Source organism: Trichomonas vaginalis, chromosome VI, assembly GCF_026262505.1.
Source record: "Trichomonas vaginalis G3 chromosome VI, whole genome shotgun sequence".
Taxonomy (NCBI): Eukaryota; Parabasalia; order Trichomonadida; family Trichomonadidae; genus Trichomonas; species Trichomonas vaginalis.
In genome coordinates this window covers 12,538,858-12,563,428 of record NC_067208.1, presented here as the reverse complement: position 1 = coordinate 12,563,428, position 24,571 = coordinate 12,538,858, and the positions used below count along the sequence as shown (strand labels likewise).

At 33.7% G+C, this 24,571-nt stretch overlaps 10 protein-coding genes across 10 annotated transcripts, besides 2 other annotated features; 7 read left to right on the top strand and 3 right to left on the bottom strand.

Annotated features, from left to right (window-relative positions):
* Positions 1 to 2: 2 nt before the first annotated feature.
* Positions 3 to 6,618: a mobile genetic element.
* Positions 6,619 to 8,829: 2,211 nt separating this feature from the next.
* On the bottom strand, positions 8,830 to 9,444 carry TVAGG3_0853550 (uncharacterized protein; the record flags this gene model as incomplete). The annotated part of the gene is made up of 1 exon (XM_051249344.1): positions 8,830 to 9,444. One exon carries the CDS (start codon positions 9,442 to 9,444, stop codon positions 8,830 to 8,832), a length of 615 nt encoding a protein of 204 aa, XP_051084819.1.
* A 2,004-nt stretch (positions 9,445 to 11,448) lies between these two features.
* On the top strand, positions 11,449 to 12,488 carry TVAGG3_0853540 (protein of unknown function, DUF4106 family; the record flags this gene model as incomplete). Its single annotated transcript, XM_051249343.1, has 1 exon — positions 11,449 to 12,488. A coding segment is annotated over one exon (1,040 nt), but the record flags the coding sequence as incomplete, so codon positions are not given.
* A 583-nt stretch (positions 12,489 to 13,071) lies between these two features.
* Positions 13,072 to 20,482: a mobile genetic element.
* TVAGG3_0853530 (uncharacterized protein) lies at positions 14,157 to 14,763 on the top strand (the record flags this gene model as incomplete). The annotated part of the gene is made up of 1 exon (XM_051249342.1): positions 14,157 to 14,763. A coding segment is annotated over one exon (607 nt), but the record flags the coding sequence as incomplete, so codon positions are not given.
* Positions 15,054 to 15,759, top strand: TVAGG3_0853520 (protein of unknown function, DUF4106 family; the record flags this gene model as incomplete). The annotated part of the gene is made up of 1 exon (XM_051249341.1): positions 15,054 to 15,759. A coding segment is annotated over one exon (706 nt), but the record flags the coding sequence as incomplete, so codon positions are not given.
* On the top strand, positions 17,088 to 17,480 carry TVAGG3_0853510 (uncharacterized protein; the record flags this gene model as incomplete). The annotated part of the gene is made up of 1 exon (XM_051249340.1): positions 17,088 to 17,480. One exon carries the CDS (start codon positions 17,088 to 17,090, stop codon positions 17,478 to 17,480), a length of 393 nt encoding a protein of 130 aa, XP_051084815.1.
* TVAGG3_0853500 (uncharacterized protein) lies at positions 17,512 to 18,349 on the top strand (the record flags this gene model as incomplete). Its single annotated transcript, XM_051249339.1, has 1 exon — positions 17,512 to 18,349. A coding segment is annotated over one exon (838 nt), but the record flags the coding sequence as incomplete, so codon positions are not given.
* TVAGG3_0853490 (uncharacterized protein) lies at positions 19,219 to 19,560 on the bottom strand (the record flags this gene model as incomplete). The annotated part of the gene is made up of 1 exon (XM_051249338.1): positions 19,219 to 19,560. A coding segment is annotated over one exon (342 nt), but the record flags the coding sequence as incomplete, so codon positions are not given.
* Positions 20,483 to 21,144: 662 nt separating the features above from the next.
* Positions 21,145 to 22,055, top strand: TVAGG3_0853470 (glycosyltransferase family; the record flags this gene model as incomplete). The annotated part of the gene is made up of 1 exon (XM_051249337.1): positions 21,146 to 22,055. A coding segment is annotated over one exon (910 nt), but the record flags the coding sequence as incomplete, so codon positions are not given.
* A 748-nt stretch (positions 22,056 to 22,803) lies between these two features.
* On the bottom strand, positions 22,804 to 23,703 carry TVAGG3_0853460 (uncharacterized protein; the record flags this gene model as incomplete). Its single annotated transcript, XM_051249336.1, has 1 exon — positions 22,804 to 23,703. One exon carries the CDS (start codon positions 23,701 to 23,703, stop codon positions 22,804 to 22,806), a length of 900 nt encoding a protein of 299 aa, XP_051084811.1.
* Positions 23,704 to 24,175: 472 nt separating this feature from the next.
* TVAGG3_0853450 (protein of unknown function, DUF4106 family) lies at positions 24,176 to 24,558 on the top strand (the record flags this gene model as incomplete). Its single annotated transcript, XM_051249335.1, has 1 exon — positions 24,176 to 24,558. A coding segment is annotated over one exon (383 nt), but the record flags the coding sequence as incomplete, so codon positions are not given.
* Positions 24,559 to 24,571: the final 13 nt, after the last annotated feature.

The following is a 24,571-nucleotide window of genomic DNA, read 5'->3' as shown; positions in this document are numbered from 1 at the left end:
ATGTTTCCGGAATGGTATAACGAATGCGATAATGCCATTAGAAGGTCAGAAATTAGTTCGCTGAACTTAACGAATATACAACTGCTGTTTCTCTATGGAAACGTAGGTGAGTTTGGGAAGGTTCTTCAAACAACAGTAGATATTGCTTGCGACAGGTTTCATATTATTTCTATTGGAAAACTCATTCTTATAACGTTGGAACAATGACATTTGAAATAAAAGCCTTCTTCCAGTTGTCTGACAAGAAAGGTTGCAATGGAATTTCTAATGTCGGTACCAATATGCTTCCAGAAGTTTTCATGGGATATAAATATATTCCTAACTCTGATAGTTCAATACAGTAACATGGGCAAACTATGAATGGTTCGCTTTGAGAAAACTCAGTACAGACCACAAAGCTAGAGAACAAACCAGACCAGTATGCAACTATTGAGAAAAATAAGAAGACTTGAACCCTAACGTTCCAGGGTTTGTGTTAAACCTTTCTGGTCCAGATGGAACTAGCTGCCACTAAAGTAAAAACTGAAACTTTAGAGTTTCCTTTGTCATCTTTCCTCATCTCAGGTTTTTAAGATACTGCCAAAACTGGGGCAGGAAAAATTTCTATAATCGAACTATACTCCAAGCAAAAATAACTAGTCATCTGCACCAACACAAGGAACCCATTCAACTATTACAGACGTAAAGGGAACAAAATCAAACGTTCATTCGTGAAATTTTGGCAAAGACAAAGTTGACTTAGACTTTGGTTTTCTCAAACTTCAACAATGAAGTAACTATTATTTCGCAATGCTGCTGAACTTGCTTGGGACCGGCAGTTAAGTTCTACATGCGAAAAATATTGAATGCAAGAGATAGAAAGCAAACTTGCATCTATATGTGGACCAGATATTTAAAATGCTTTAGCTGCCAAATATATGCATGTTGCCACTTATGTTCCCTATACATGCACAATAATATCTGTCAAAGACTTTTTGCAGGTGAATTGGAAACCAAAATCCAGGAGCCGCAGGTGCAAGAACAGATATTGCCTTAACAACTGCAATGAAACATGCATATACCTATGTTTTGTACGTGTTCAGACGAACTATAAATGGACTATTCTTGTTTCTACAACCCTGGTATTAAATATCATATAAACATTAGATGGCAAAATATTATCCAGAGAAGAATATTCTACAGTTGAGGATATGAGGTCATACAACTTGACATTAGATGCTGATGAATTTTAACAACAACTTCACACACAACTATTAACCCTGAAATGCAAAGTTCTATTATGCAAGCATATCGTGAAAGTATGGACTCTACAGGAGGTCAAAAAAACTCAATTACAAATTGGAGGACCGTTCAACTTTTGGCTTGGCAATTTCCATTTGCTGACTCAGGAAGACTTTATGGTAGTATTTCAACTGTTGTACAAGTTCAAATACAATATACTGGTGACATAGACGGTCCAGATGAATATTGAGAGCAAAGAAGTTTACAAAACCAATAGCACTTTCACGGAAGAATGCTCTTTTGAAGATAATTCGTTCGATGAAACCTGCTGGGGCTCCTCAGATTGGCATAACGACAGCTTCCATGCGAGCAGATATGTTGAGCAGCAGGGTCAGTAAAGTTGTTTCTTGAACTGACTTCTCTCCGTCACAAATATTGGGACAGTACGCAGTTTGACATTAATATGTATTATAAACTTTCCTTTAGTAATATCTGTAAGTTTTGAGTTAATACTTTTTGTTCTGCTTCAAGAACTTTCACACATTTTCAGTTAATTACCAACTTCTTTTGGCTTTATGAAAATATTTAGGTTCAGCAAAGACTGCTATTTCTATTAACATTTTCCATTGTTTGTCGTAAAGAAACTATTCGTCAATGTATTTGTATTGTTTTGTAGTATAAACCTTTGTTCTGCTTCAATTCAATAAGATATCCGAAATACGTCCATCTTTTTATTCTAAGTAAAATGTTCATTTCCGAAAAAATAGAAGTGTAAGTGTTTCAAAGGTTTAATGGGCACGGTGGCAGATGTTTAAGTTTAAATTCACACAAACCGCCAAAACAAACAGTCAAAGTGTTATTGTCATGTCAAACGACAGAGATGTTGAAGTGGGGAAACCATAGCGAAGACGAAAGATGGTTTATTAACAAATTGTTCCTGTAAAAGAACCTAAACATAATCACTTGAAGTTAAAACAGAGGGACTAAGTTCTGTTGCAGATATCGAAACCGACTACAACAAACTGAAAGACAAACTTCAAACTCAGGAGAGATTTTGTCAAGCTTTTAAGATAATGTTAAACTTGGGTCGAACACAACCCTGTAAAAAGTGAAACATCATAATGTCAATTGCACCTCATGAAGTTTTGAAAGAACTATATTGAAAACTTTTGGACAGAGGCAACGATATAAACATTCAAAGAAAATAAACCGCGACCATTTTTTTTGGTTTGGCTGTGGTGTTTTCATTAATAATGTCATTGACAAGATATACTTTATGAAAGGAGTGAAAGCGTTGAACGTTAAAATTATAGTTTCCCAGACGTTATAAAAATATTTGACGAGCCACAACATGATTCATTAAAGTTTATTTCTAAGTAAAATGGCAAAGACATAATGTTATATTACTATTACGACTAAAAACCCTGAGTCATATAATTCTATAACAACAAAACTTACAAAAGTCCTCAAGGACGAATAATTGTAACTAACCTTAAACAACAATGACGACTAAAGCCTTCGTTTTGCTCTTTGAACACCAGAAGACTTTATTGTTGGAATTGGTAAAAAATACTCCTTTGAAGATACTTTACTCAGATATACCACCAACAGGTTTTGTTGACTTATTTAATAACTTTAAGTACGGGTGTAACATGTGCTGCAACTAGAGCGAGGTTTTCATTATGTCTTGGATGTCCAGACTGAGTTTTACTATAATAAACGATATGAGCTATAATAACAAAACTTATTTCTGCGTTTTTAGCTACCAACAGCTTTCCTATAACAGGGAAAAAGGTGTCATAGCAAAGGAATGTCTATTCCATTGACATTAACCACACCAGAATCTATATAATTGTTTCAAACTTAAGGTTCAAAGTGTTATTCGAATGTCGACAGAGAACTATTAATACCAAAAGATACTTATGCGTATAAACAATACTTTCTTCATGCTGGTTTGCCTATTGTTCAATTCGAATGCAGAATTTTGCAACCTTAGTGAACTCAAACACTTTGGCAAGTATAACGTTGACATTAGTTGACGGCAAACTATTGTTCCTGTAAAACTTTTATGTCCTATGGTATTTGGTCAACTGACGGCCAGAAAGTTTTCGATTGGAAGATGCAACTGGTGAAAGTATATTGTATTACAGAACAACTTCAACAACAAATAGCCAAAGAACAAACAATGCAACAATGGAACAACAAAGTCAAGAATAAAAAAATAATATTTTTTTTTATTTTTATAAAAAATGTACAGAATAGATGTTTTCAGAATTTTTATGACTTCCAAGCATTTCAGAATATGTGTCGCATTTAGAGACTATAACAAAGCAGTCGAAGAAATTTGAAACGTTTAGTCATTTTTATGTTGAACTCTGCCCCAGAATGTTATGTCATGAAAGAATTGGGAGTTGTCTTTAACAACCAGAGCAACAATAGTGTCTTGAACAAGGAATGTAGACAGGAAACTTAGAAAATAAAAAGTTGTACAAGTTTGGCATGAAATGTTAGATGCTTGGGATAATTCTTATTGTTCAAAAAGTTAGAAGATTTTTCAGTTCCGAGGTATAAAGTTTCTATACACCTTCTCCAAAACTTCTTATTGCTAAATCTTCACTTGATATAAATACGAACAAGTTAGAATGGAAACACAGTATTATAAGAAGCTTGGTTAGACCATGTCAAAAGAAATTATGATGCAATGGAAACGAAAAGAGGTTTATGAGTATATCTTATGTTGGTTTGCATAATATCTTAGCAACATCCAAGTGCTAAAAATAAACTGCTCTCAATTATAATATTGGAAAACAAGGAAACTGGTAAGAATACTTTCTTTAGCAAGATATCTTTGTGGCAAAACTGTTAGAAGGGTTTTATTCGAATCCGAATATGACAAACTTAAAAAACAGTCTGTGGCAAGTTTAACTCTCATAGAGAATATGAAACTATAGTTTGCAAATGAACTTCCAAAGTATAGGATAACAACAAAGTTTTGAAACTCAGATTGCTTTGAAGACGTCTTAATAACAGACCAAAGTTGGAGTTGTTGATGAAAAGTATAAAGACCAAAAGAGTTGTGAAATGTTGCAAAACTTCATTTAATGGTTTCAAACAATGCTGTTCCGATGCAGTTTAGAAAGTTCTGACAGAAGAATTATGTAGTTGTCAGAACGTCAGAAGCTCATATGCCAAGATTTACTGAATATTTTGAGCGCTTTGTCCAGAATGTTTGACATCTGACTTTAACAAGCCACTTTCGTCATATTTCAGACATTAGATATTTCTAAGTTCAATCCAAAGAACAAATTCCACATACCGAAGAGAGACAAACATTGTTAGAAGCGAACAAAGAGTGTTTTATGAACTGTTCGTAGATGAAACTGAACTTTTTGTTCATTAGATGAAAGTCATTGTAACGATTCGTATAAACATTAATTGTCAAGAGTTGTTATAGCCAGCGTTCTAACGAACATTCTTGGCAATGTCCAAAAGGTCTTTAGATGTTTTCAGAATGTGTATAACAAAGAAAATTTTTTCGGTGAGTAAAATTTTAAAAAAAAATATTTTTTTATCGCGATAGAAAGATGACGAAAATAGATTTCAGTAAAACAAGTACATGTCAGGAGTTAAAGAAGGAACTAGAGACCCATTCACAATATTGAATGTTTATTCTACCATTTTGAAAAGTCTTCATTCAGCAAAGTTTGGAACATCGCAACGCAGTTAAAGTTTTGCCTATATTGTGACTAAACAATGGTGCGAAATTTGAAAAGACTTTAGAACATAGAAGGTTGTTTTAACAGTCAAAGAATAGTTTTGACAGAAGAGTTCTCAAACCTTAAAGAAGGCAAAGCATACAAACTTGTTATACCTTTATGAACCAGAAGAAGACCAGACGGAACTATGAATATTATGAGTCTAAAGTTGTAGAAGTTCAAAGTAAATTGGGTAAAAAGGCTATTAAGAGGTCTAAGGCCAGTGTTTTACTTCCTCAAAGAAGGAAAGAGAAGATTGACAATTGACCCAGAAAATGTTCTAAAAAATAAAATTTTATTATTTTACATGTCGAAATTCTTCTTCGGTGGAATTGGCTCTGGTTTTTACTCTTCTCATTCTTCTACTTTCTCTTTTCTTATTAACTTTATTCTTCTTCTTCTCTGGTGGAAGATATGTCAAATTCTCAGACCAATATCTATGTAAAAGTTCTTTGTCGCTTTAATAGCTCTTTCTATTTCTGTTTTCTATTTCATCTTCAAGAACAGCGCATGTGTCTTCTTTGCATTCTAAGAACTTTTGTTGGACTTCATCTTTCCAACGGCGTCCATCCTCTGTCAACAAGTCTGTCCATTGATCAAATTTTAAGGACTTGCTCTTTGATGTTTTATGGTTCTTGTCATGATTTCCCAGAAACAGAACTTTAGAACAAATTCACCGAATTTCTTTGTTTACCATTATGTAAGTTTTTTATGGTCTACAGATGTTTTGCTGTCGAAAAGCTTGTCCTCGAATATCAGATAGACGAAAAATCGCCTAGACATTATTCTAAAAGATAAAAATTTAATTTTTCTAAAAAATATGTTAGAAAAAGTTTGCTGACATTGACAAGAAATTTGAGAATGTTTTACAAGAACAGAGGGAAGATTTAGAAAATGCCTTTCAGATAAAGCCTATACATGAAAGGTTTCTGTATTTGCTCAGAATGAGTATAACAGGTCTAATTGCCCACCACCTTGGGTCGGGTAAGACTTTCACATTCTCTTAAAAATGGCTGCACAACAACAAGAACTAGATGAAGAAGGAAACCGCATTTTAAGAGTTAGTTGTTTAATTTGTAGTTAACATTCTGGTCAATTTTGACCAAACCCGTCCAATTCGTTCAAAAGATATATAAAGAAGTTCTAAGTTAGTATGTATAAAGGATACTGACGTTGTTAAGATTGGATAAAGAAGTACCCAAAGAAGATGTTTTGAAGCTATAATTGCTATAAATGGTATATAAATTCGAAGTTTTAAAAGATACCTAAATGAGGAAATGCGAGGAATATTAGACAAACACCCAACTTCAGAAAAACAAACAGAAAGAGAATAGAATTACATTTCGAAGAAAATGCAATCTTACGATTGGAAGACTTACCCTCATAGATGTCTTCTTATCTTAGATGATTTCGCCTTCTTCATCCTTTGTTAAAGAAGCAGAGAAAACAAGATATGTGTCGAATTCTTAGAAGCTTCTAAGACACTGTTAACATCTCAGTTGTCATTTGTGATACAGAACAGCAAAGAGTTTAAGTAAGGATGTTAAAAGAATACTTACTGACATAATACTTTTCCCCAGATTGTCCGAAGACGATTTCATGGAACTTATGAAAGAGTCCATGGCAGGAAGTTTGACAGACACAATGAAAAAAATAAAATGATATTTATTTTAAATATATAAGATCCTTATATAAAAATAAATATTTTATCGTTTTATTTTCTTGTTTTAGAAAATGTTTTTTTATTGAAAAATCAATAAAAACTAACTCCAAAATAAAATTTTTGATTTAAAAGACACTATGATGACACCAGCAAATCTTCCAAGACACCTATCGTCGGAATCTAACAACTCTATCAGCAGACAAATAATTGATTGAGGTGATATAAAAATTGAATTTAATTCAAGTGATCAAACGCGACCCATTTGTATCTCAAAAAATATAATTTTTTCTATGTCAGAGTTTTGATCCCTTTAGGAATCTTACATATACAGCCTTAATTTTTCAAATTTAAATAATTATTGCTCAATGATGTAAAACCGATTCAGAAATTAATATTAGAGTGTCAGAGTATGTTTATTTGCGATCTTTTCTCAATTACTAGTAAGTTGTTCATTCTCTCGTAGCCCTAGAAATTTATTCTTATAATCCAGAATTTGCTTTATTCGGATATGAAAACTCCGGATTGGACACCGCATCATTCTTTAAAGTTAAGCGCAAATTGATGTGGCCTCTAGAAAAAATTGGCCAGTATTACGATATATAAATGAAACAAATAGAAGATCCTACGCAATACCATTTCTCATATAGAAAACCGAAAGAAACACACGACTACACAACTTTTATTACAAGACATCTTCAGACTACACACTATAGACTTGAAAGAGCATTATGTTAGCTTTAATGGTGCTGTAGGTCTTGATGAAAACACCATTTTCCAACCAACAGATTTTGAAAGGAACGCTACAAATGCAAGTGTTGTAGGCCATTACCGCGAGGTTATTGTTACAGGATATTTATGGGGCAACATATAATTTTGCGCCATTCATTTGAAGATTTTTTCACTCCACATATTTTTAATTCTGAAGAAAATTAGAAGGAATACATATTATTGTATTCTCAATGCCATTTCTCTATAATACACTCCTGGATCTTCTAGGCTTTTTACCAGATCGAAGAATATATTTACCAAAAAATAAAGGTGAATATAATTTCGGCTGAATATACTTCCATTGTTTTGCAATAGAACCTTTTACATCAGTCAAGTGGGGGCCAAACACTTACAGATTTAAACGTTCTTGCATGAAAAATTCGAATTAGATAAAATTACACCATCTGAAACTGCTTTAACAAACAGGCCTAAAAGCAAGAGAAGGCATATCATAATCTTGATAAGTAATAAATTAGCAAAAGCAAAGTTCCCAACAATTGATTGGAAATTTATTCCAGATAATCATACAAATCTTATTGAATGCGCCAGGGATTTTCAAAAAGATTAAGTTTCTTTTCTCTCCTGTAGGTATCAAACATTTGTAAATGCATTTTTAATGGCCGACAATACTGTTGTTAATAATGCGTTACAGCGAATTTTCCCTGAAAAATTCTCTGGCAGGTTCTGTTTAAGTTGTAAATTATTTGAGTTACAATATGATTTCAATCTCTGCTCATCATTTAGAATATGGTTCACCAATTAATGTGAACGATGCATTATTCCATATAGAAAAATGTTTGAAAGTATTAGAAAACTGGAAATTTGGAACGTATATAAATAATAAGAATATTAAAATTAATTTTTGAAAATAATCTATTTAAAGTCGATTTAATATTCAATTTTTTGAATAAATTCAAAAATCGACTCGTAATCCAATAGTTGACAATTTGTAATATCTTTTAAAATAGACGCATTATCATATGGCGCAATGAAATAAAAAAAATCAAAATGTGTAAAGCATATTTTGAATATTACTTACTATGCAATTTTCATAACCAGTCTCTATTAAAGTTATCGAATATTACAATAAATAAGAAAATGATTGTTGAAGTTCTGTGTAGCTGTCAATGGTTACATTTGAATAAAAAAAATTAAAACATAAATTGAGTATAGCAAGCATTAATCCATTACTTCTAACTTTTTTTAACAATTTTGATGAAGTTTTAAGAACGACGATATATCTTGTTTGGCCAATTGTACAATTGCTACTTAATTCTGATTAATTATAAAACATAATCTACATACAAAGAATATAGTAATGCAATAATCTCGGGAACATGGCTCTCAATTTTGAATAGTTTACGAATTTCTCAAATAAAATTGAGGGGATTTATGTTCCCGAGATTTTGCAAAAACAGTTTTTTAAAAAGTTCTATAAATTCTTTTACAAAACAAATAAACAATATGTATATCTTCAATATTTAGGTCAGGTAAGTGGGGCTTCCAGGCGCGTTGCGCCTCTAGCCCCGAAGATGTTTTAGTATAAATGAAGTTTTTTATGCGGAAAATTGTTAGTCCTTCTGGTGTGAATTCGGAGGATCTTCTTGGATAGAGTCTTGTATTTCCTTCCTCTTCTTCCTCCTCCATTGCTTCTGGAAGAAGCCTTCTTCTGGGTCGAAAAACATTATATAATGTGTAATTGAATGACACATTATATCTTTCTTTGAGTTCGCTTCCTGACAAAGAACTTAGTTCCAGGAATACAAAGAGACTTCGTGCGTTGGAAAAGCTGATGTCCTGGAACGAATTTGGCATTAGAGACTTCTTTTTTCCGAATTGTTCAGGAAGTTTCATGACGACAGTAACACATCTCCATCTGCGAGGTCTTGTTGTTGTTCGGAAAGGTAAAGAGCAATGATATGAATGGTTGCTGCGTTGAATTCGAGAAAAGTCGAATTCAAATTGTGTTGTCGTATAATATTCAAACCATTTTGTACGGTTGTCTCCGAACTCGTCAACGTATTTCATCTTCGTCATATCCGTAACTAAAGACTTGGAATTCTCAATTCTCTGTCGAATGACCGTTGGATGTAACGAGGAAGATTTTGACGAACTTGGTATATAAGATTTCAACATTATAAGCTTAGTAAATGTTGGAAAATACTGAACATAAAGACATCGCTAAGCTCAATTGGACTTGGAATTGTCTTAGTAAGTTCAATTGAACTAGTAATTGCTTTGTTCAGAACTTCACAGAACTGAGTATTGTATGTAGCGTCTGGTTGTGTGTTTTCTTCGGCGTCTTTGAGATATTTAGAGGCAAATTTGTTGAAGAATTTCTCGTAATTCGCTGTTAGACTTTTTTGGTGTTATTCTAACCGCTGTGCCAGTTCTTGGAGGTTGTGGAGCTTTGGCTTTGGTTAGCGGTTGAGAATTGTTAATGTTTGAATTGTGGTTAACAGCGTTGGCTTCCATTAGATAAAAATGAACTGACACAAAAAGACAGATATTTAAATATTTGAGATAAACCGTTTTCGTCAACGGTAACCCCCTCTATTTTTTTATTTTATTAATAGTTACCGTTAGAAAAAACGGTTATATCTCAAAATTTGAATGAACTATAAACGTTTTTTGTTTTCTATATATACTTTTTTGTCCAACGGTAAAACTTTTTACACAACGGTTTTGAGAGTCGTCGCCGTTTGACTTTTTTGTAGAGCACTCAAAATAGTATAACTTTGTCCGGACAAGTAAGGGTCTATCGTCGCTACAGAAAAGTTACAGCGCATTCCAAAGGAAGTATACTTTGAGAGCCTTTCTCCATTATAGAATGAGATAGGACGGTTTATTTTACAGAAACTGAACAACACTTTGGACCGAGTAAGTTTTTTGTGCTTGAAAGCAAAAAGTGTCATATAAACATCTGTCAAAAACCGCTTTTTAACTTCACTTAAAATGCCACGTAAGTACGTAAGAATATACGTAAGAGGAAGGGAGCATTGAAACATCCAATAGTAAAAACTGACACCAACAACAACAGTTGGCAACAACAAATGATGAATGACCCCACTATGTTGCAACAAAATGTCAAGCAACCCTATGGCTTTTAAACCGAGTTATTGGTGCACAGAGTGGAGTTTTAAGAGCGGCACTTTTAGCGAAAATGGCAGGCTATGGTGGAGCTGCAGACGGAACAGCTTTATAACCCTCAAAGTCAAAATGAATTTGAGTTCACTCAAAAAAATCAATATAACAGATGTCAAAAAAGTCAAACATAGACATACAGAAACAAATAAGTGAAAACGAAAAAGAAACTAGAATATGACAGACACAAAAGAACTAAATGAGTTACAAACGTAGAGAAAAAGAAGAAAGAAGAAACAAACTGAAAGAACTAAGTACAGAGGAATATGCGAAAAAAGTGTCAGAAAAAGCAGCAGAAGTAGCAAAAATGGAACAAGATGTTATAAATTTGAAAAAACCATACTACTCAATATAAAGTACTGAAAGATGAAGAGATAAAACAAAAAGCCATGAAGACATATATGGATAGCGATGAGTATAAAAAAGAAGTTGAAGCAAATGTAAAGGCAGAAAAACTTTTACAGTTGCAAAAACAAACCGTAACAGTATGAAAACTTAGCACAAGAAAGTAAAAATAACGACGCAGCCATTGCAAAAAGGCAATGAAAAGCGCAGAATATATAAATAGGCTATATTAATGACTGTTAAAGAAAGAAGAACAACTGAAAGAACTAAGTACAGAGGAATATGCGAAAAAAGTGTCAGAAAAAGCAGCAGAAGTAGCAAAAATGGAACAAGATTATAAATTTGAAAAACCATACTACTCAATATAAAGTACTGAAAGATGAAGAGATAAAACAAAAAGCCATGAAGACATATATGGATAGCGATGAGTATAAAAAAGAAGTTGAAGCAAATGTAAAGGCAGAAAAACTTTTACAGTTGCAAAACCAAACCGTACAGTATGAAAACTTAGCACAAGAAAGTTAAAATAACGACGCAGCCATGCAAAAGGCAATGAAAAGCGCAGAATATATAAAAGCTAATAATGACTGGTTAGATGCCCAAGCCAACGCTAAAGCAGCCCAACTTATAGGGTCAATAAGGACAAAAATACAAGCGGATGAAGACAGTTCAAATGAAGCTTTAATGAATGCTGACTTTAAGAATGCCTTCGAAGCTCTTCATAGTAAGGTGAAACTAGTGAACGACTTCTCATCTGGAAAGAAACTGAAGTCTGAAGGTTTCGACAAAGAGTTAAGAGAAGTAGCACAAAATATGACGAAAATAACAGATGCAGCAACGAGACAGGCAGTTCAAAGTGCCTATGACGCCGTTAGAGCAACTGTTGTGGAAAGTCAAGAAAAAGAGTTACAACAGACCAAAACAGACCTAGTAAATGCTTTCTTAAAAACGAAAAGTCAGGTAGGACATTATGCTGCAGATGGAACATATGTGCCAGCTGGTGGAACTTATATACCACCAAACCCTCCAAGAGAAGCACCTGCACCAGGACTACCTAAAACATTTACATCGTCACATGGACACAGACACAGGCATGCACCAAAACCAACACAACAACCAACAGTTCAAAATCCAGCACCACAACAACAACCAAAACCAACAGTTCAAAACCCTGCACAACAACCAACAGTTCAAAATCCAGCACCTGCACCACAACCAAAACCAGCACAACAACCACCTCCACAACCAGCACAGCAACCAACAGTTCAAAACCCTGCACAACAACAACCACAAACAGAGCAAGGACATAAAAGAAGTAGAGAAAAAGGAAACCAAGAATTCTTAAAAATGCTTAAGGAAGATTATGGTTACCCAGATACTCTTGACTTTAGTGACAGATATAAAGAAGCTATTAGAAAGTTCAAGGAAGGAAATACTGACCCGAACCTATTTAGCTTTATGGTTGAGCATCAAATCGGATATAATCTCAAACCTGGAAAATACAAGCTCGCTAAGGGATATGATTTAATAGCATATCATCCAAATGACATGAATGAATTTACTCCGAGATATTTGATGTCAGAGCTAAATGATAATTCAACTCTCTTCATGAAACGCGTAAAAAATAGAGACGGAACGAAAGAAGAAAGGTTTATGAGTCCGGATGACTTAGATAGGGAACTTGTTAAAAACGGTCTCGGAATATATGAAATGCCAGCAGATGAGGTACAAGAAACTCCACAGGAAGAAGTTCAGATACAACCAGACATGGAAGAAATAGTTCAGCAACAACAGCTAGAAGAGCCTGAAGGAAACGAACAAGTCCCTCCTTTGGAAACTAACTTCACAGAACTAGATGAAGATTTGGAACAGCCGAAAAATCTTGACCCTCAACAAGAGTATGAGGTGAATATGGAATCTTTCCAAGAGTCTAAGAAAAATTCGGCTGACATAGTAGAAGAATATCGAAAAATGTTCACCGACATACAAAAGACTCCAACATCAGATGAAAATATTCAGCATAGAATGGAAGTACTGAAAGAAAATGTACGCAAATACAATAATCCTTTTTACTTACGACCATATAACGTTCAATCTTTGGCTGAACTCGGTGAAAATAAAAGGTTAAATTTCAACAAAACATATAGAAATGAAACATTGTTTAAAGTTCATTCAGAACCTAACCAATATGGAAACAAACCTACTTTTGTTTCTGCAGACTATGGAACTACAATGAAATGGGGTCATAAAGCTAATCCGGATAGGTGGTTCATAAACTTACAACCTCAATTCCAAGAAGTTGTAGACGCAATGGAAGTGAATGGTGAACCAGATATAAGGGTATTTTCAGCGCGGCTTTAATGCCATTGAAAGATATGAAAGATGCAGATATTTTGGACCAGTATGAAATGAACATGGCTGAGGGAAATATAACACCTGACGTTCTAGAACATTTATCTCAAAGAACTACACAGAACCATAGAGATGGTATATTTGGTGAAGAGTTTAGAAAGAAAGTTAGGGAGAGAGAAGGAAGAGAACCTATTGTACATGACCTTGCAAACGAAAGTTTGCAAAATGTCATAAAAACTTACTTTGCAGACAATGAAATGAGAAGGGATGAATATTTAAGAAAACTCAAATGGACAGTACCAAATGAAATGTTAGTATTGAAAAACATGTTCCATGACAAAATAAAACCAACTACAGAAATAAATGACGCAAGACTGAAACGTTGGGTAAAAGCTTTCCCATTCACAAAAGATATTATTGGTTACATGGAAAGAAAACCAGAATGGCTACAAAAACATATATTTGGAAACGAGCTTATTCCATATGGACAAGCTCTGTTTGAAGAGCTTGAACCGGAAACTCAGGAAAGAGTCATGCAAACAATAAGCGAAGACTCAAATACAAACTATGACAAAATCTTTCTAGGATATAGGTTACCTGAGATGGGCGACCAGAGCCCAAAGGCAAAAAGGACATGGGAAATTTACAACATACTAGGTGAACATGAGGCAAAGATGCTACAACTTGAAGCAGAGGGCAAGTTACCAAAAGCGACACCAAAGAAGAAGAGTAGAACAAAGTGAAAGTAGTGAAGAAGTAACTTCATCTAGTGAAAGTAGTGGCAATGAAGGAAAAAGAAGAGTTAAAGATTCAGTTAAAAACTCAGTCAGGAAGAAAGTAAAGCTTGGTCCGAGTGGGTTCTATTATGACATATAAATCCAACTATTCTATATTTTTACCCATATGAAATGTACGCCGCTCAGAATATAACGCCAACAGTTTTGGATGCCATGAACGGAAATGTTTCCGAATGGTATAACGAATGCGATAATGCCATTAGAAGGTCAGAAATAGTTCCTGGAACTTACGAATATACAACTGCTGTTTCTTATGGAAACGTAGGTGAGTTTGGAGAAGGTTCTTCAACAACAGTAGATATTGCTTGCGACAGGTTTCATATTATTTCTATTGACAACTCATTCTTATACGTGGAACAAGACATTGAAATAAAACCTTCTTCCAAGTTGTCTGACAAGAAAGGTTGCAATGGAATTTTCTATGTCGGATACCAATATGCTCCAGAAGTTTTCATGGGATATAAGATATATTCTAACTCTGACTTAGTTCAAACAGTAACATGGGCAAACTATGAATGGTTCGCTTTGAGAAACTCAGTACAACCACAAGCTAGAGAACAAACAGACCAGTATGCAACTATTGAGAAAATAAGAAGACTTGACCCTAACGTTCCAGGAGTTTATGTTAACCTTTCTGGTTCAGATGGAACTGCTGCCACTAAAGTAAAACTGAAACTTAGAGTTCCTTTGTCATCTTTCCTCATCTTCAGGTTTTTAAGATACTTGCCAAACTGGGCAGGAAAAATTTCTATCGAACTTACTCCAAGCAAAAATAACTTAGTCATTGCACCAACACAAGACCCATTCACTATTACAGACGTAAAGGGAACAAATCAAACGTCATTCGTCGAATTTTGCAAAGACAAAGTTGACTTAGACTTTGGTTTCTCAAACTTCAACAATGAAGTAAACTATTATTTCAATGCTGCTGGAACTGCTTGGGACCCAGTTAAGTTCACATGCGAAAAATTTGAATGCAAGAGAATAGAAAGCAGACTTGCAGTCTATATGTTGGACCCAGATATTTCAAATGCTTTAGCTGCCAAATATATTGCAGTTCCACTTATGTTCCCTATACACCAAATATCTGTCAAAGACTTTGCAGGTGAAGTTGGAAACCAAAATCCAGGAGCCGCAGGTGCAAGAACAGATATTGCTTTAACAACTGCAATGAAACATGCAGATACTATGTTTGTACTGTTCAGACGAACTATAAATGACTATTCTTGTTTCTACAACCCTGGTATTAAATATCATATAAACATAGATGGCAAATATTATCCAAGAGAAGAATATTCTACAGTTGAGGATATGAGGTCATACAACTTGACATTAGATGCTATGAACTTTAACAACAACTTCACAACAACTATTAACCCTGAAATGCAAAGTTCTATTATGCCATATGTGAAAGTATGGACTCATACAGGAGGTCAAAAAACTCAATATACAAATGGAGACCGTTCAAACTTTTGGCTTGGCATTCCATTTGCTGACTCAGAAGACTTTATGGGTAGTATTTCAACTGTTGGTACAGTTCAAATACAATATACTGGTGACAGAGACGGTCCAGATGAATTGAGAGCAAAGAAGTTTACAAAACCAATAGCACTTTTCACGGAAGATGCTCTTTTGAAGATTCGTTCGATGAAACCTGCTGGGGCTCCTCAGATTGGCATAACGACAGCTTCCATCGAGCAGATTTTGGCAGCAGGTCAGTAAGTTGTTCTTGAACTGACTTCTCTCCGTCAAATATTGACAGTACGCCAGTTTTGACATAATATTGTATTATAAACTTTCCTTTAGTAATATCTGTAAGTTTTGAAGTTATATTTTTGTCTGCTTCAAGAACTTTCACCATTTCAGTTATACCAACTTTCTTTGCTTTATGAAAATATTTAGGTTCAGCAAAGACTGCTATTCTATAACATTTTCCATTGTTTGTGTAAAGAACTATTCTGTCAATGTATTTGTATTGTTTGTGAGTATAAACTTTGTTCTGCTTCAATTCAATAAGATATCCGAATACGTCCATCTTTTTATTCTAAGTAAAATGTCATTTCCGAAAAATAGAAGCGTAAGTGTTTCAAAAGGTTTAATGGCGGTGGCAGATGTTAAGTTAAATTCACCAACCCAAACAAACAGTCAAAGTGTTATTGTCAATGTCAAAGACAGAGATGTTGAAGTGGGGAAACCATACGAAGACGAAGATGGTATAACAATTGTTCCTGTAAAAGAACCAACATATCCTGAAGTTAACAGAGACTTAAGTTCTGTTGCAGATATTCGAAACGACTACCAACAACTGAAAGACAAACTTCAAACTCAGGAGAAGATTTGTCAAGCTTTAAGTATAATGTTAAACTTGGGCGAACACAACCCTGTAAAAGTGAACTCATATGTCATTGCACCTCATGAAGTTTTGAAAGAACTATTGAAACTTTTGACAGAGGCAGACGATATAAACATCAAAGAAATAGAACCCGACATTGGTTGCTGTGGTGTTTCATATAATGTCATTGACAAGATATACGTTATGAAAGGAGGTGAAACGTTGAACTTAAAATATAGTTTCCCAGACGTTATAAAAATATTTGACGACCACAACATTTCATTAAAGTTTATTTGCTAAGTAAATGGCAGAAGACATAATGGTTTATACTATTACGACTAAAAACCCTGAGTCATATAATTCTATAACAACAAACTTACAAAGTCCTCAAGGACGATATTGTAAACTAACCTTAAACACAATGACGACTAAAGCCTGTTTTGCTCTTTTGACACCAGAAGACTTTATTGTTGTGAATGGTAAAAAATACTCCTTTGAAGATACTTACTCAGATATACCACCAACAGGTTTTGTTGACTTATTTAATACTTTAAGGTACGGGTGTAACATGTGCTGCAACTAGAGCAGGTTTCATTATGTTTGGATGTCCGACTGAGTTTACTATAAACGATATGAGCTATAATACAAAACTTATTTCTGGTTTTTACTACCAACAGTTTCCTATAACAGGAAAAGGTGTCATACAAGGAATGTCTATTCCATTGACATTAAGCACACCAATCTTATATATTGTTTCAAACTTAGGTTCAAAGTGTTATTCGAATGTCGACAGAAACTATTATGACCAAAAGATACTTATGCGTATAAACAATACTTTCTCTGCTGGTTTGCCTATTGTTCATTCGAATGCAGAATTTTCAACCTTAGTGAACTCAAACACTTTGGCAAGTATAACGTTGACATTAGTTGACGCAAACTTTGTTCCTGTAAAACTTTTATGTCCTATGTATTTGTCAATGACGGCAGAAAGTTTCGAATTGGAAGATGCAACTGGTGAAAGTATTGTATTACAAGAACAACTTCAACAACAAATAGCTCAAGAACAACAAATGCAACAAATGGAACAACAAAGTCAAGAATAAAAAAATAATATTTTTTTTTATTTTTATAAAAATGTACAGAATAGATGTTTCAGATTTTTATGACTTCCAAGCATTCAGAAATATGTGTCCATTTAGAGACTATAACAAAGCAGTCGAGAATTTGAAACGTTTAGTCATTTATGTTGACTCTGCCCCAGAATGTTATGTCATGAAAGAATGGGATGTTGTCTTTAACAAACCAAGAGCAACAATAGTGTCTGAACAAGAATGTAGACAGAAACTTAAGAAAATAAAAGTTGTACAAGTTGGCATGAAGATGTTAGATGCTTGGGATATCTTATTGTCAAAGTTAGAAGATTTTTCAGTTCGAGGTATAAAGTTCTATACACCTTCTCCAAACTTCTATTCTATCTTCACTGGATATAAATACGAACAAGTAGAATGGAAACACAGTATTATAGAAGCTTGGTTAGACCATGTCAAAGAAATTATATGCAATGGAAACGAAAAGGTTTATGAGTATATCTTATGTTGGTTTGCAAATATCTTACAACATCCAAGTGCTAAAAATGAAACTGCTCTCATTATAATTGGAAAACAAGGAACTGGTAAGAATACTTTCTTTACAGATATTTTGTGCAAACTGTTAGAAGGTTATTCGAATCCGAATATGACAAACTTAGAAAACATCTGTGGCAAGTTTAACTCCTCAATAGAGAATATGAAACTTATAGTTTGCAATGAACTTCAAAGTATAGATACAACAAAAGTTTTGAACTCAGATGCTTTGAAGAGTCTTATAACAGACAAAGTTGGAGTTGTTGAAAGAAAGTATAAAGACCAAAGAGTTTGTGAAAATGTTGCAAACTTCATTATGGTTTCAAACAATGCTGTTCCGATGCAGTTAGAAAGTTCTGACAGAAGATATGTAGTTGTCAGAACGTCAGAAGCTCATATGCAAGATACTGAATATTTTGACGCTTTGTCAGAATGTTTGACATCTGACTTTTACAACCACTTGTTCTCATATTTCATGACATTAGATATTTCTAAGTTCAATCCAAGACAAATTCCACATACCGAAGAGAGACAAACATTGTTAGAAGCAAACAAGAGTGTTTATGAACTGTTCGTAGATGAAACTGACTTTGTGTCATTAGATGAAAGGTCATTGTACGATTCGTATAAACAATATTGTCAAGAGTATGGTTATATGCCAGCGTCTAAACGAACATTCTTGGCAAATGTCAAAAGTCTTTTAGATGTTCAGAATGGTGTATATACAAAGAAAATTTTTTCTGAGTAAATTTTAAAAAAAAATATTTTTTATCCGATAGAAAAGATGACGAAATAGATTTCAGTAAACAAGTACATGTCAGGAGTTAAAGAAGAACTAGACCCATTCACATATTTGAATGTTTATTTCTACCATTTTGAAAAGTCTTCATTCAGCAAAGTTTGGAACATCGAACCAGTTAAGTTTGCTATTGTGACTAAAATGGTGCGAAATTTGAAGACTTAGACATAGAAGGTTTGTTAGCAGTCAAAGAAAGTTTTGACAGAAGGTTCTCAAACCTTAAAGAAGGCAAAGCATACAAACTTGTTATACCTTATGAACCAAAGAAGACAGACGACTATGAATATTATGAGTCTAAAGTTGTAGAAGTTCAAGGTAAATTGGGTAAAAAGCTATTAGAGTCTAAGCCAGTGTTTACTCCTAAAGAGGAAGAGAACATTGACATTGACCCAGAAATGTTCTAAAAATAAAATTTTATTTTTACATGTCAAATTTCTTCTTCGGTGGAATTGGCTCTGGTTCTTTCTTCTCTTCTTCTACTTTCTTTTCTTTCTTTTCTTTCTTCTTCTTCTCTGGTGGAGATATGTCAAATTTCTCAGAACCATATCTATGTAAAAGTTCTTTGTCCTTTAATAGCTCTTCTATTCTGTTTTCTATTTCATCTTCAAGAACAGCGCATGTGTCTTCTTTGCATTCTAAGAACTTTTGTTGGACTTCATCTTTCCAATCGGCGTCATCTCTGTCAACAAGTCTGTCATTGACAAATTTTAAGACTGCTCTTTGTAATGTTTTATGGTTCTTGTCATATTCCCAGAAACAGAACTTTAGAACAAATTCACCTTTCTTGTTTACATTATGTAAGGTTTTATGGTCTACAGATGTTTTGCTGTCGAAAAGCTTGTCTCGAATATAGATAGCGAAATCGCTAGACATTTTCTAAAAGATAAAAATTTTAATTTTTCTAAAAATATGTTAGAAAAAAGTTTGCTGACATTGACAAGAAATTTGAGAATGTTTTAAACAAGAACAAGAGGAAGTTAGAAAATGCTCAGATAAAGCCTATACATGAAAAGTTCTTATTTGCTCAGAATGGTATAACAGGTCTAATTGCACCACCTGGGTCGGGTAAGACTTTCACTTATCTTAAAATGGCTGCACAACAACAAGAACTAGATGAGAAGAACCCATTTTATGAGTTAGTTGTTATTTGTAGTACTTCTGGTCAATTTGACCAAACCGTCAATTCGTTCAAAGATATTATAAAGAAGTCTAAGTTAGTATGTATAAAGGATACTGAGTTGTTAGATTGGATAAAGAAGTACCAAAGAAGAGTTTTGAAGTATAATGCTATAAATGAGTATATAAATTCGAAGTTTAAAGAACCTAATGAGGAAATGCAGAGAATATTAGACAAACACCACTTCAGAAACAAACAGAAAGAGATAGAATACATTTCGAAGAAATTGCAATCTTACGATTGGAAGACTTACCCTCATAGATGTCTTCTTATCTTAGATGATTTCGCCTCTCATCCTTTGTTAAAGAACAGAGAACAAGATATGTGTCGAATTCTTAAGAAGCTCAGACACTTTAACATCTCAGTTGTCATTTGTGTACAGACAGCAAAGAGTTTAAGTAAGGATGTTAAAAGAATACTTACTGACATAATACTTTTCCCCAGATTGTCCGAAGACGATTTCATGGAACTTATGAAAGAGTCCATGGCAGGTAAGTTTGACAGACACCAATGAAAAAAATAAAATGATATTTATTTTAAATATATAAGATCCTTATATAAAATATAAATATTTTATCGTTTTATTTTCTTGTTTTAGAAATGTTTTTTATTGAAAAATCAATAAAACTAACTCCAAAATAAAATTTTTGATTTAAAGACACTATGATGACACCAGGCAAATCTTCCAAGACACCTATCGTCGGGAATCTAACAACTCTATCAGCAGACAAATAATTGATTGAGGTGATATAAAAATTGAATTTAATTCAATGATCAAACCGACCCATTTGTATCTCAAAAATATAATTTTTTCTATGTCAGAGTTTTGATCCCTTTAGGAATCTTACATATACAGCCTTAATTTTCAAGATTTAATAATTATTGCTCAATGATGTAAAACCGATTCAGAAATTAATATTAGAGTGTCAGAGTATGTTTATTTGCGATCTTTTCTCATTACTAGTAAGTTGTTCATTTCTTGTAGCCCTAGAAATTTATTCTTATAATCCAGAATTTGCTTTATTCGGATATGAAACTCCGGATTGGACACCGGCATCATTCTTTAAAGTTAAGCGCAAAATTGATGTGCCTCTAGAAAAAAATTGGCCAGTATTACGATATATAAATGAAACAATAGAAGATCCTACGCAATACCATTTCTCATATAGAAAACCGAAAGAAACACACGACTACAACTTTTATTACAAGACACTTCAGACTACACACTATAGACTTGAAAGAGCATATGTTAGCTTTAATGGTGCTGTAGGTCTTGATGAAAACACCATTTTCCAACCAACAGATTTTGAAAGGAACGCTACAAATGCAAGTGTTGTAGGCCATTACCGCGAGGTTATTGTTACAGGATATTTATGGGCAACATATAATTTTGGCCATTCATTTGAAGATTTTTTCACTCCACTATTTTTAATTCCTGAAGAAATTAGAAGGAGATCACATATTATTGTATTCTCAATGCCATTTCTCTATAATACACTCCTGGATCTTCTAGGCTTTTTACCAGATCGAAGAATATATTTACCAAAAAATAAAGGTGAATATATTTCGGCTGATATACTCCATTGTTTTGCAAATAGAACCTTTTACATCAGTCAATGGGGGCCAAACACTTACAGATTTAAACGGTTCTTGCATGAAAAATTCGAATTAGATAAAATTACACCATCTGAATACTGCTTTACAAACAGGCCTAAAGGCAAGAGAAGGCATATTCATAATCTTGATGAAGTAATAAATTCAGCAAAAGCAAAGTTCCCAACAATTGATTGGAAATTTATTCCAGATAATCATACAAATCTTATTGAATGCGCCAGGGATTTCAAAAAGATTAAGTTTCTTTTCTCTCCTGTAGGTTCAAACATTTGTAAATGCATTTTTATGGCCGACAATACTGTTGTTATATGCGTTACAGCGAATTTCCCTGAAAATTCTCTGGCAGGTTTCTGTTTAAGTTGTAAATTATTTGAGTTACAATATGATTCAATCTCTGCTCATCATTTAGAATATGGTTCACCAATTAATGTGAACGATGCATTATTCCATATAGAAAAATGTTTGAAAGTATTAGAAACTGGAAATTGGAACGTATATAAAGAATATTAAAATTAATTTTGAAAATAATCTATTTAAAGTCGATTTATATTCAATTTTTTGAATAAATTCAAAATCGACTCGTAATCCAATAGTTGACAATTTGTAATATCTTTAAAATAGACGCATTATTCATATGGCGCAATGAAATAAAAAAATCAAAATGTGTAAAGCATATTTTGAATATACTTACTATGCAATTTCATACCAGTCTCTATTAAGTTATCGATATTACAATAAATAAGAAAATGATTGTTGAAGTTCTGTGTAGCTGTCAATGTTACATTTGATAAAAAAAATTAAAACATAAATTGAGTATAGCAAGCATTAATCCATTACTTCTAACTTTTTTAACAATTTGATGAAGTTTTAAGAACGACGATATATCTTGTTTGGCCAATTGTACAATTGCTACTTAATTCTGATTAAATTATAAAACATAATCTACATACAAAAATATAGTAATGCAATAATCTCGGGAACATGGCTCTCAATTTTGAATAGTTTACGAATTTCTCAAATAAAATTGAGGGGATTATGTTCCCGAGATTTTTGCAAAAACAGTTTTTTAAAAAGTTCTATAAATTCTTTTACAAAACAATATAACAATATGTATATCTTCAATATTTAGGTCAGGTAAGTGGGGCTTCCAGGCGCGTTGCGCCCTCTAGCCCCGAAGATGTTTAGTATAAATGAAGTTTTTATTCGGAAAATTGTTAGTCTTCTGGTGTGAATTCGGAGGACTCTTCTTGGATAGAGTCTTGTATTTCCTCCTCTTCTTCCTCCTCCATTGCTTCTGGGAAGAAGCCTTCTTCTGGGTCGAAAACATTATATAATGTGTAATTGAATGACACATTATATCTTTCTTTGAGTTCGCTCCTGACAAAGAACTTAGTTCCAGGAATACAGAAGACTTCTGTGCGTTGGAAAAGCTGATGTCCTGGAACGAATTTGGCAATTAGAGACTTCTTTTTTCCGAATTGTTCAGGAGTTTTCATGACGACAGTAACAACATCTCCATCTGCGAGGTCTTGTTGTTGTTCGGAAAGGTAAAGAGCAATGATATGAATGGTTGCTGCGTTGAATTCGAGAAAGTCGAATTCAAATTGTGTTGTCGTATAATATTCAAACCATTTTGTACGGTTGTCTCCGAACTCGTCAACGTATTCATCTTCGTCATATCCGTAACTAAAGACTTGGAATTCGGCAATTCTCTTGTCGAATGACCGTTGGATGTAACGAGGAAGATTTTGACGAACTTGGTATAAAGTTCTCAACATTATAAGCTTAGTAAATGTTGGAAAATACTGAACTAAGACATCGCTAAGCTCAATTGGACTTGGAATTGTCTTAGTAAGTTCAATTGAACTAGTAATTGCTTTGTTCAGAACTTCACAGAACTGAGTATTGTATGTAGCGTCTGGTTGTGTGTTTTCTTCGGCGTCTTTGAGATATTTAGAGCAAATTTGTTGAAGAATTTCTCTTAATTCGCTGTTAGACTTTTTGGTGGTTATTCTAACCGCTGTGCCAGTTCTTGGAGGTTGTGGAGCTTTGGCTTTGGTTAGCGGTTGAGAATTGTTAATGTTTGAATTGTGGTTAACAGCGTTGGCTTCCATTAGATAAAAATGAACTGACCAAAAAAGACAGATATTTAAATATTTGAGATAAACCGTTTTCGTCAACGGTAACCCCCTCTATTTTTTTATTTTATTTAATAGTTACCGTTAGAAAAACGGTTTATCTCAAATATTGAATGAACTATAAACGTTTTTTGTTTTCTATATATACTTTTTTGTCCAACGGTAAAACTTTTTACACAACGGTTTTTGAGAGTCGTCGCCGTTGACTTTTTTGTAGAGCACTCAAAATAGTATAACTTTGTCCGGACAAGTAAGGGTCTATCGTCGCTACAGGAAAAGTTACAGGCATTCCAAGGAAGTATACTTTGAGAAGCCTTTTCTCCATTATAGAATGAGATAGGACGGTTATTTTACAAAACTGACAACACTTTGACCGAGTAGTTTTTTGTGCTGAACAAAAAGTGTCATATAAACATCTGTCAAAAACCGCTTTTTAACTTCACTTAAAATGCCACGTAAGCTACGTAAGAATATACGTAAGAGGAAGGGAGCATTGAAACATCCAATAGTAAAACTGACACCACAACAACAGTTGCAACAACAAATGATGAATGACCCCACTATGTTGCAACAAATGTCAAGCAACCCTATGCTTTTAAACCGAGTTATTGGTGCACAGAGTGGAGGTTTAAGAGCGGCACTTTTAGCGAAAATGGCAGGCTATGGTGGAGCTGCAGACGGAACAGCTTATAACCCTCAAAGTCAAATGAATTTGAGTTCACTCAAAAATCAAATAACAGATGTCAAAAAGTCAAACATAGACATACAGAAACAAATAAGTGAAAACGAAAAGAAACTAGAATATGACAGACAGACAAAGAAACTAAATGAGTTAAACGTAGAG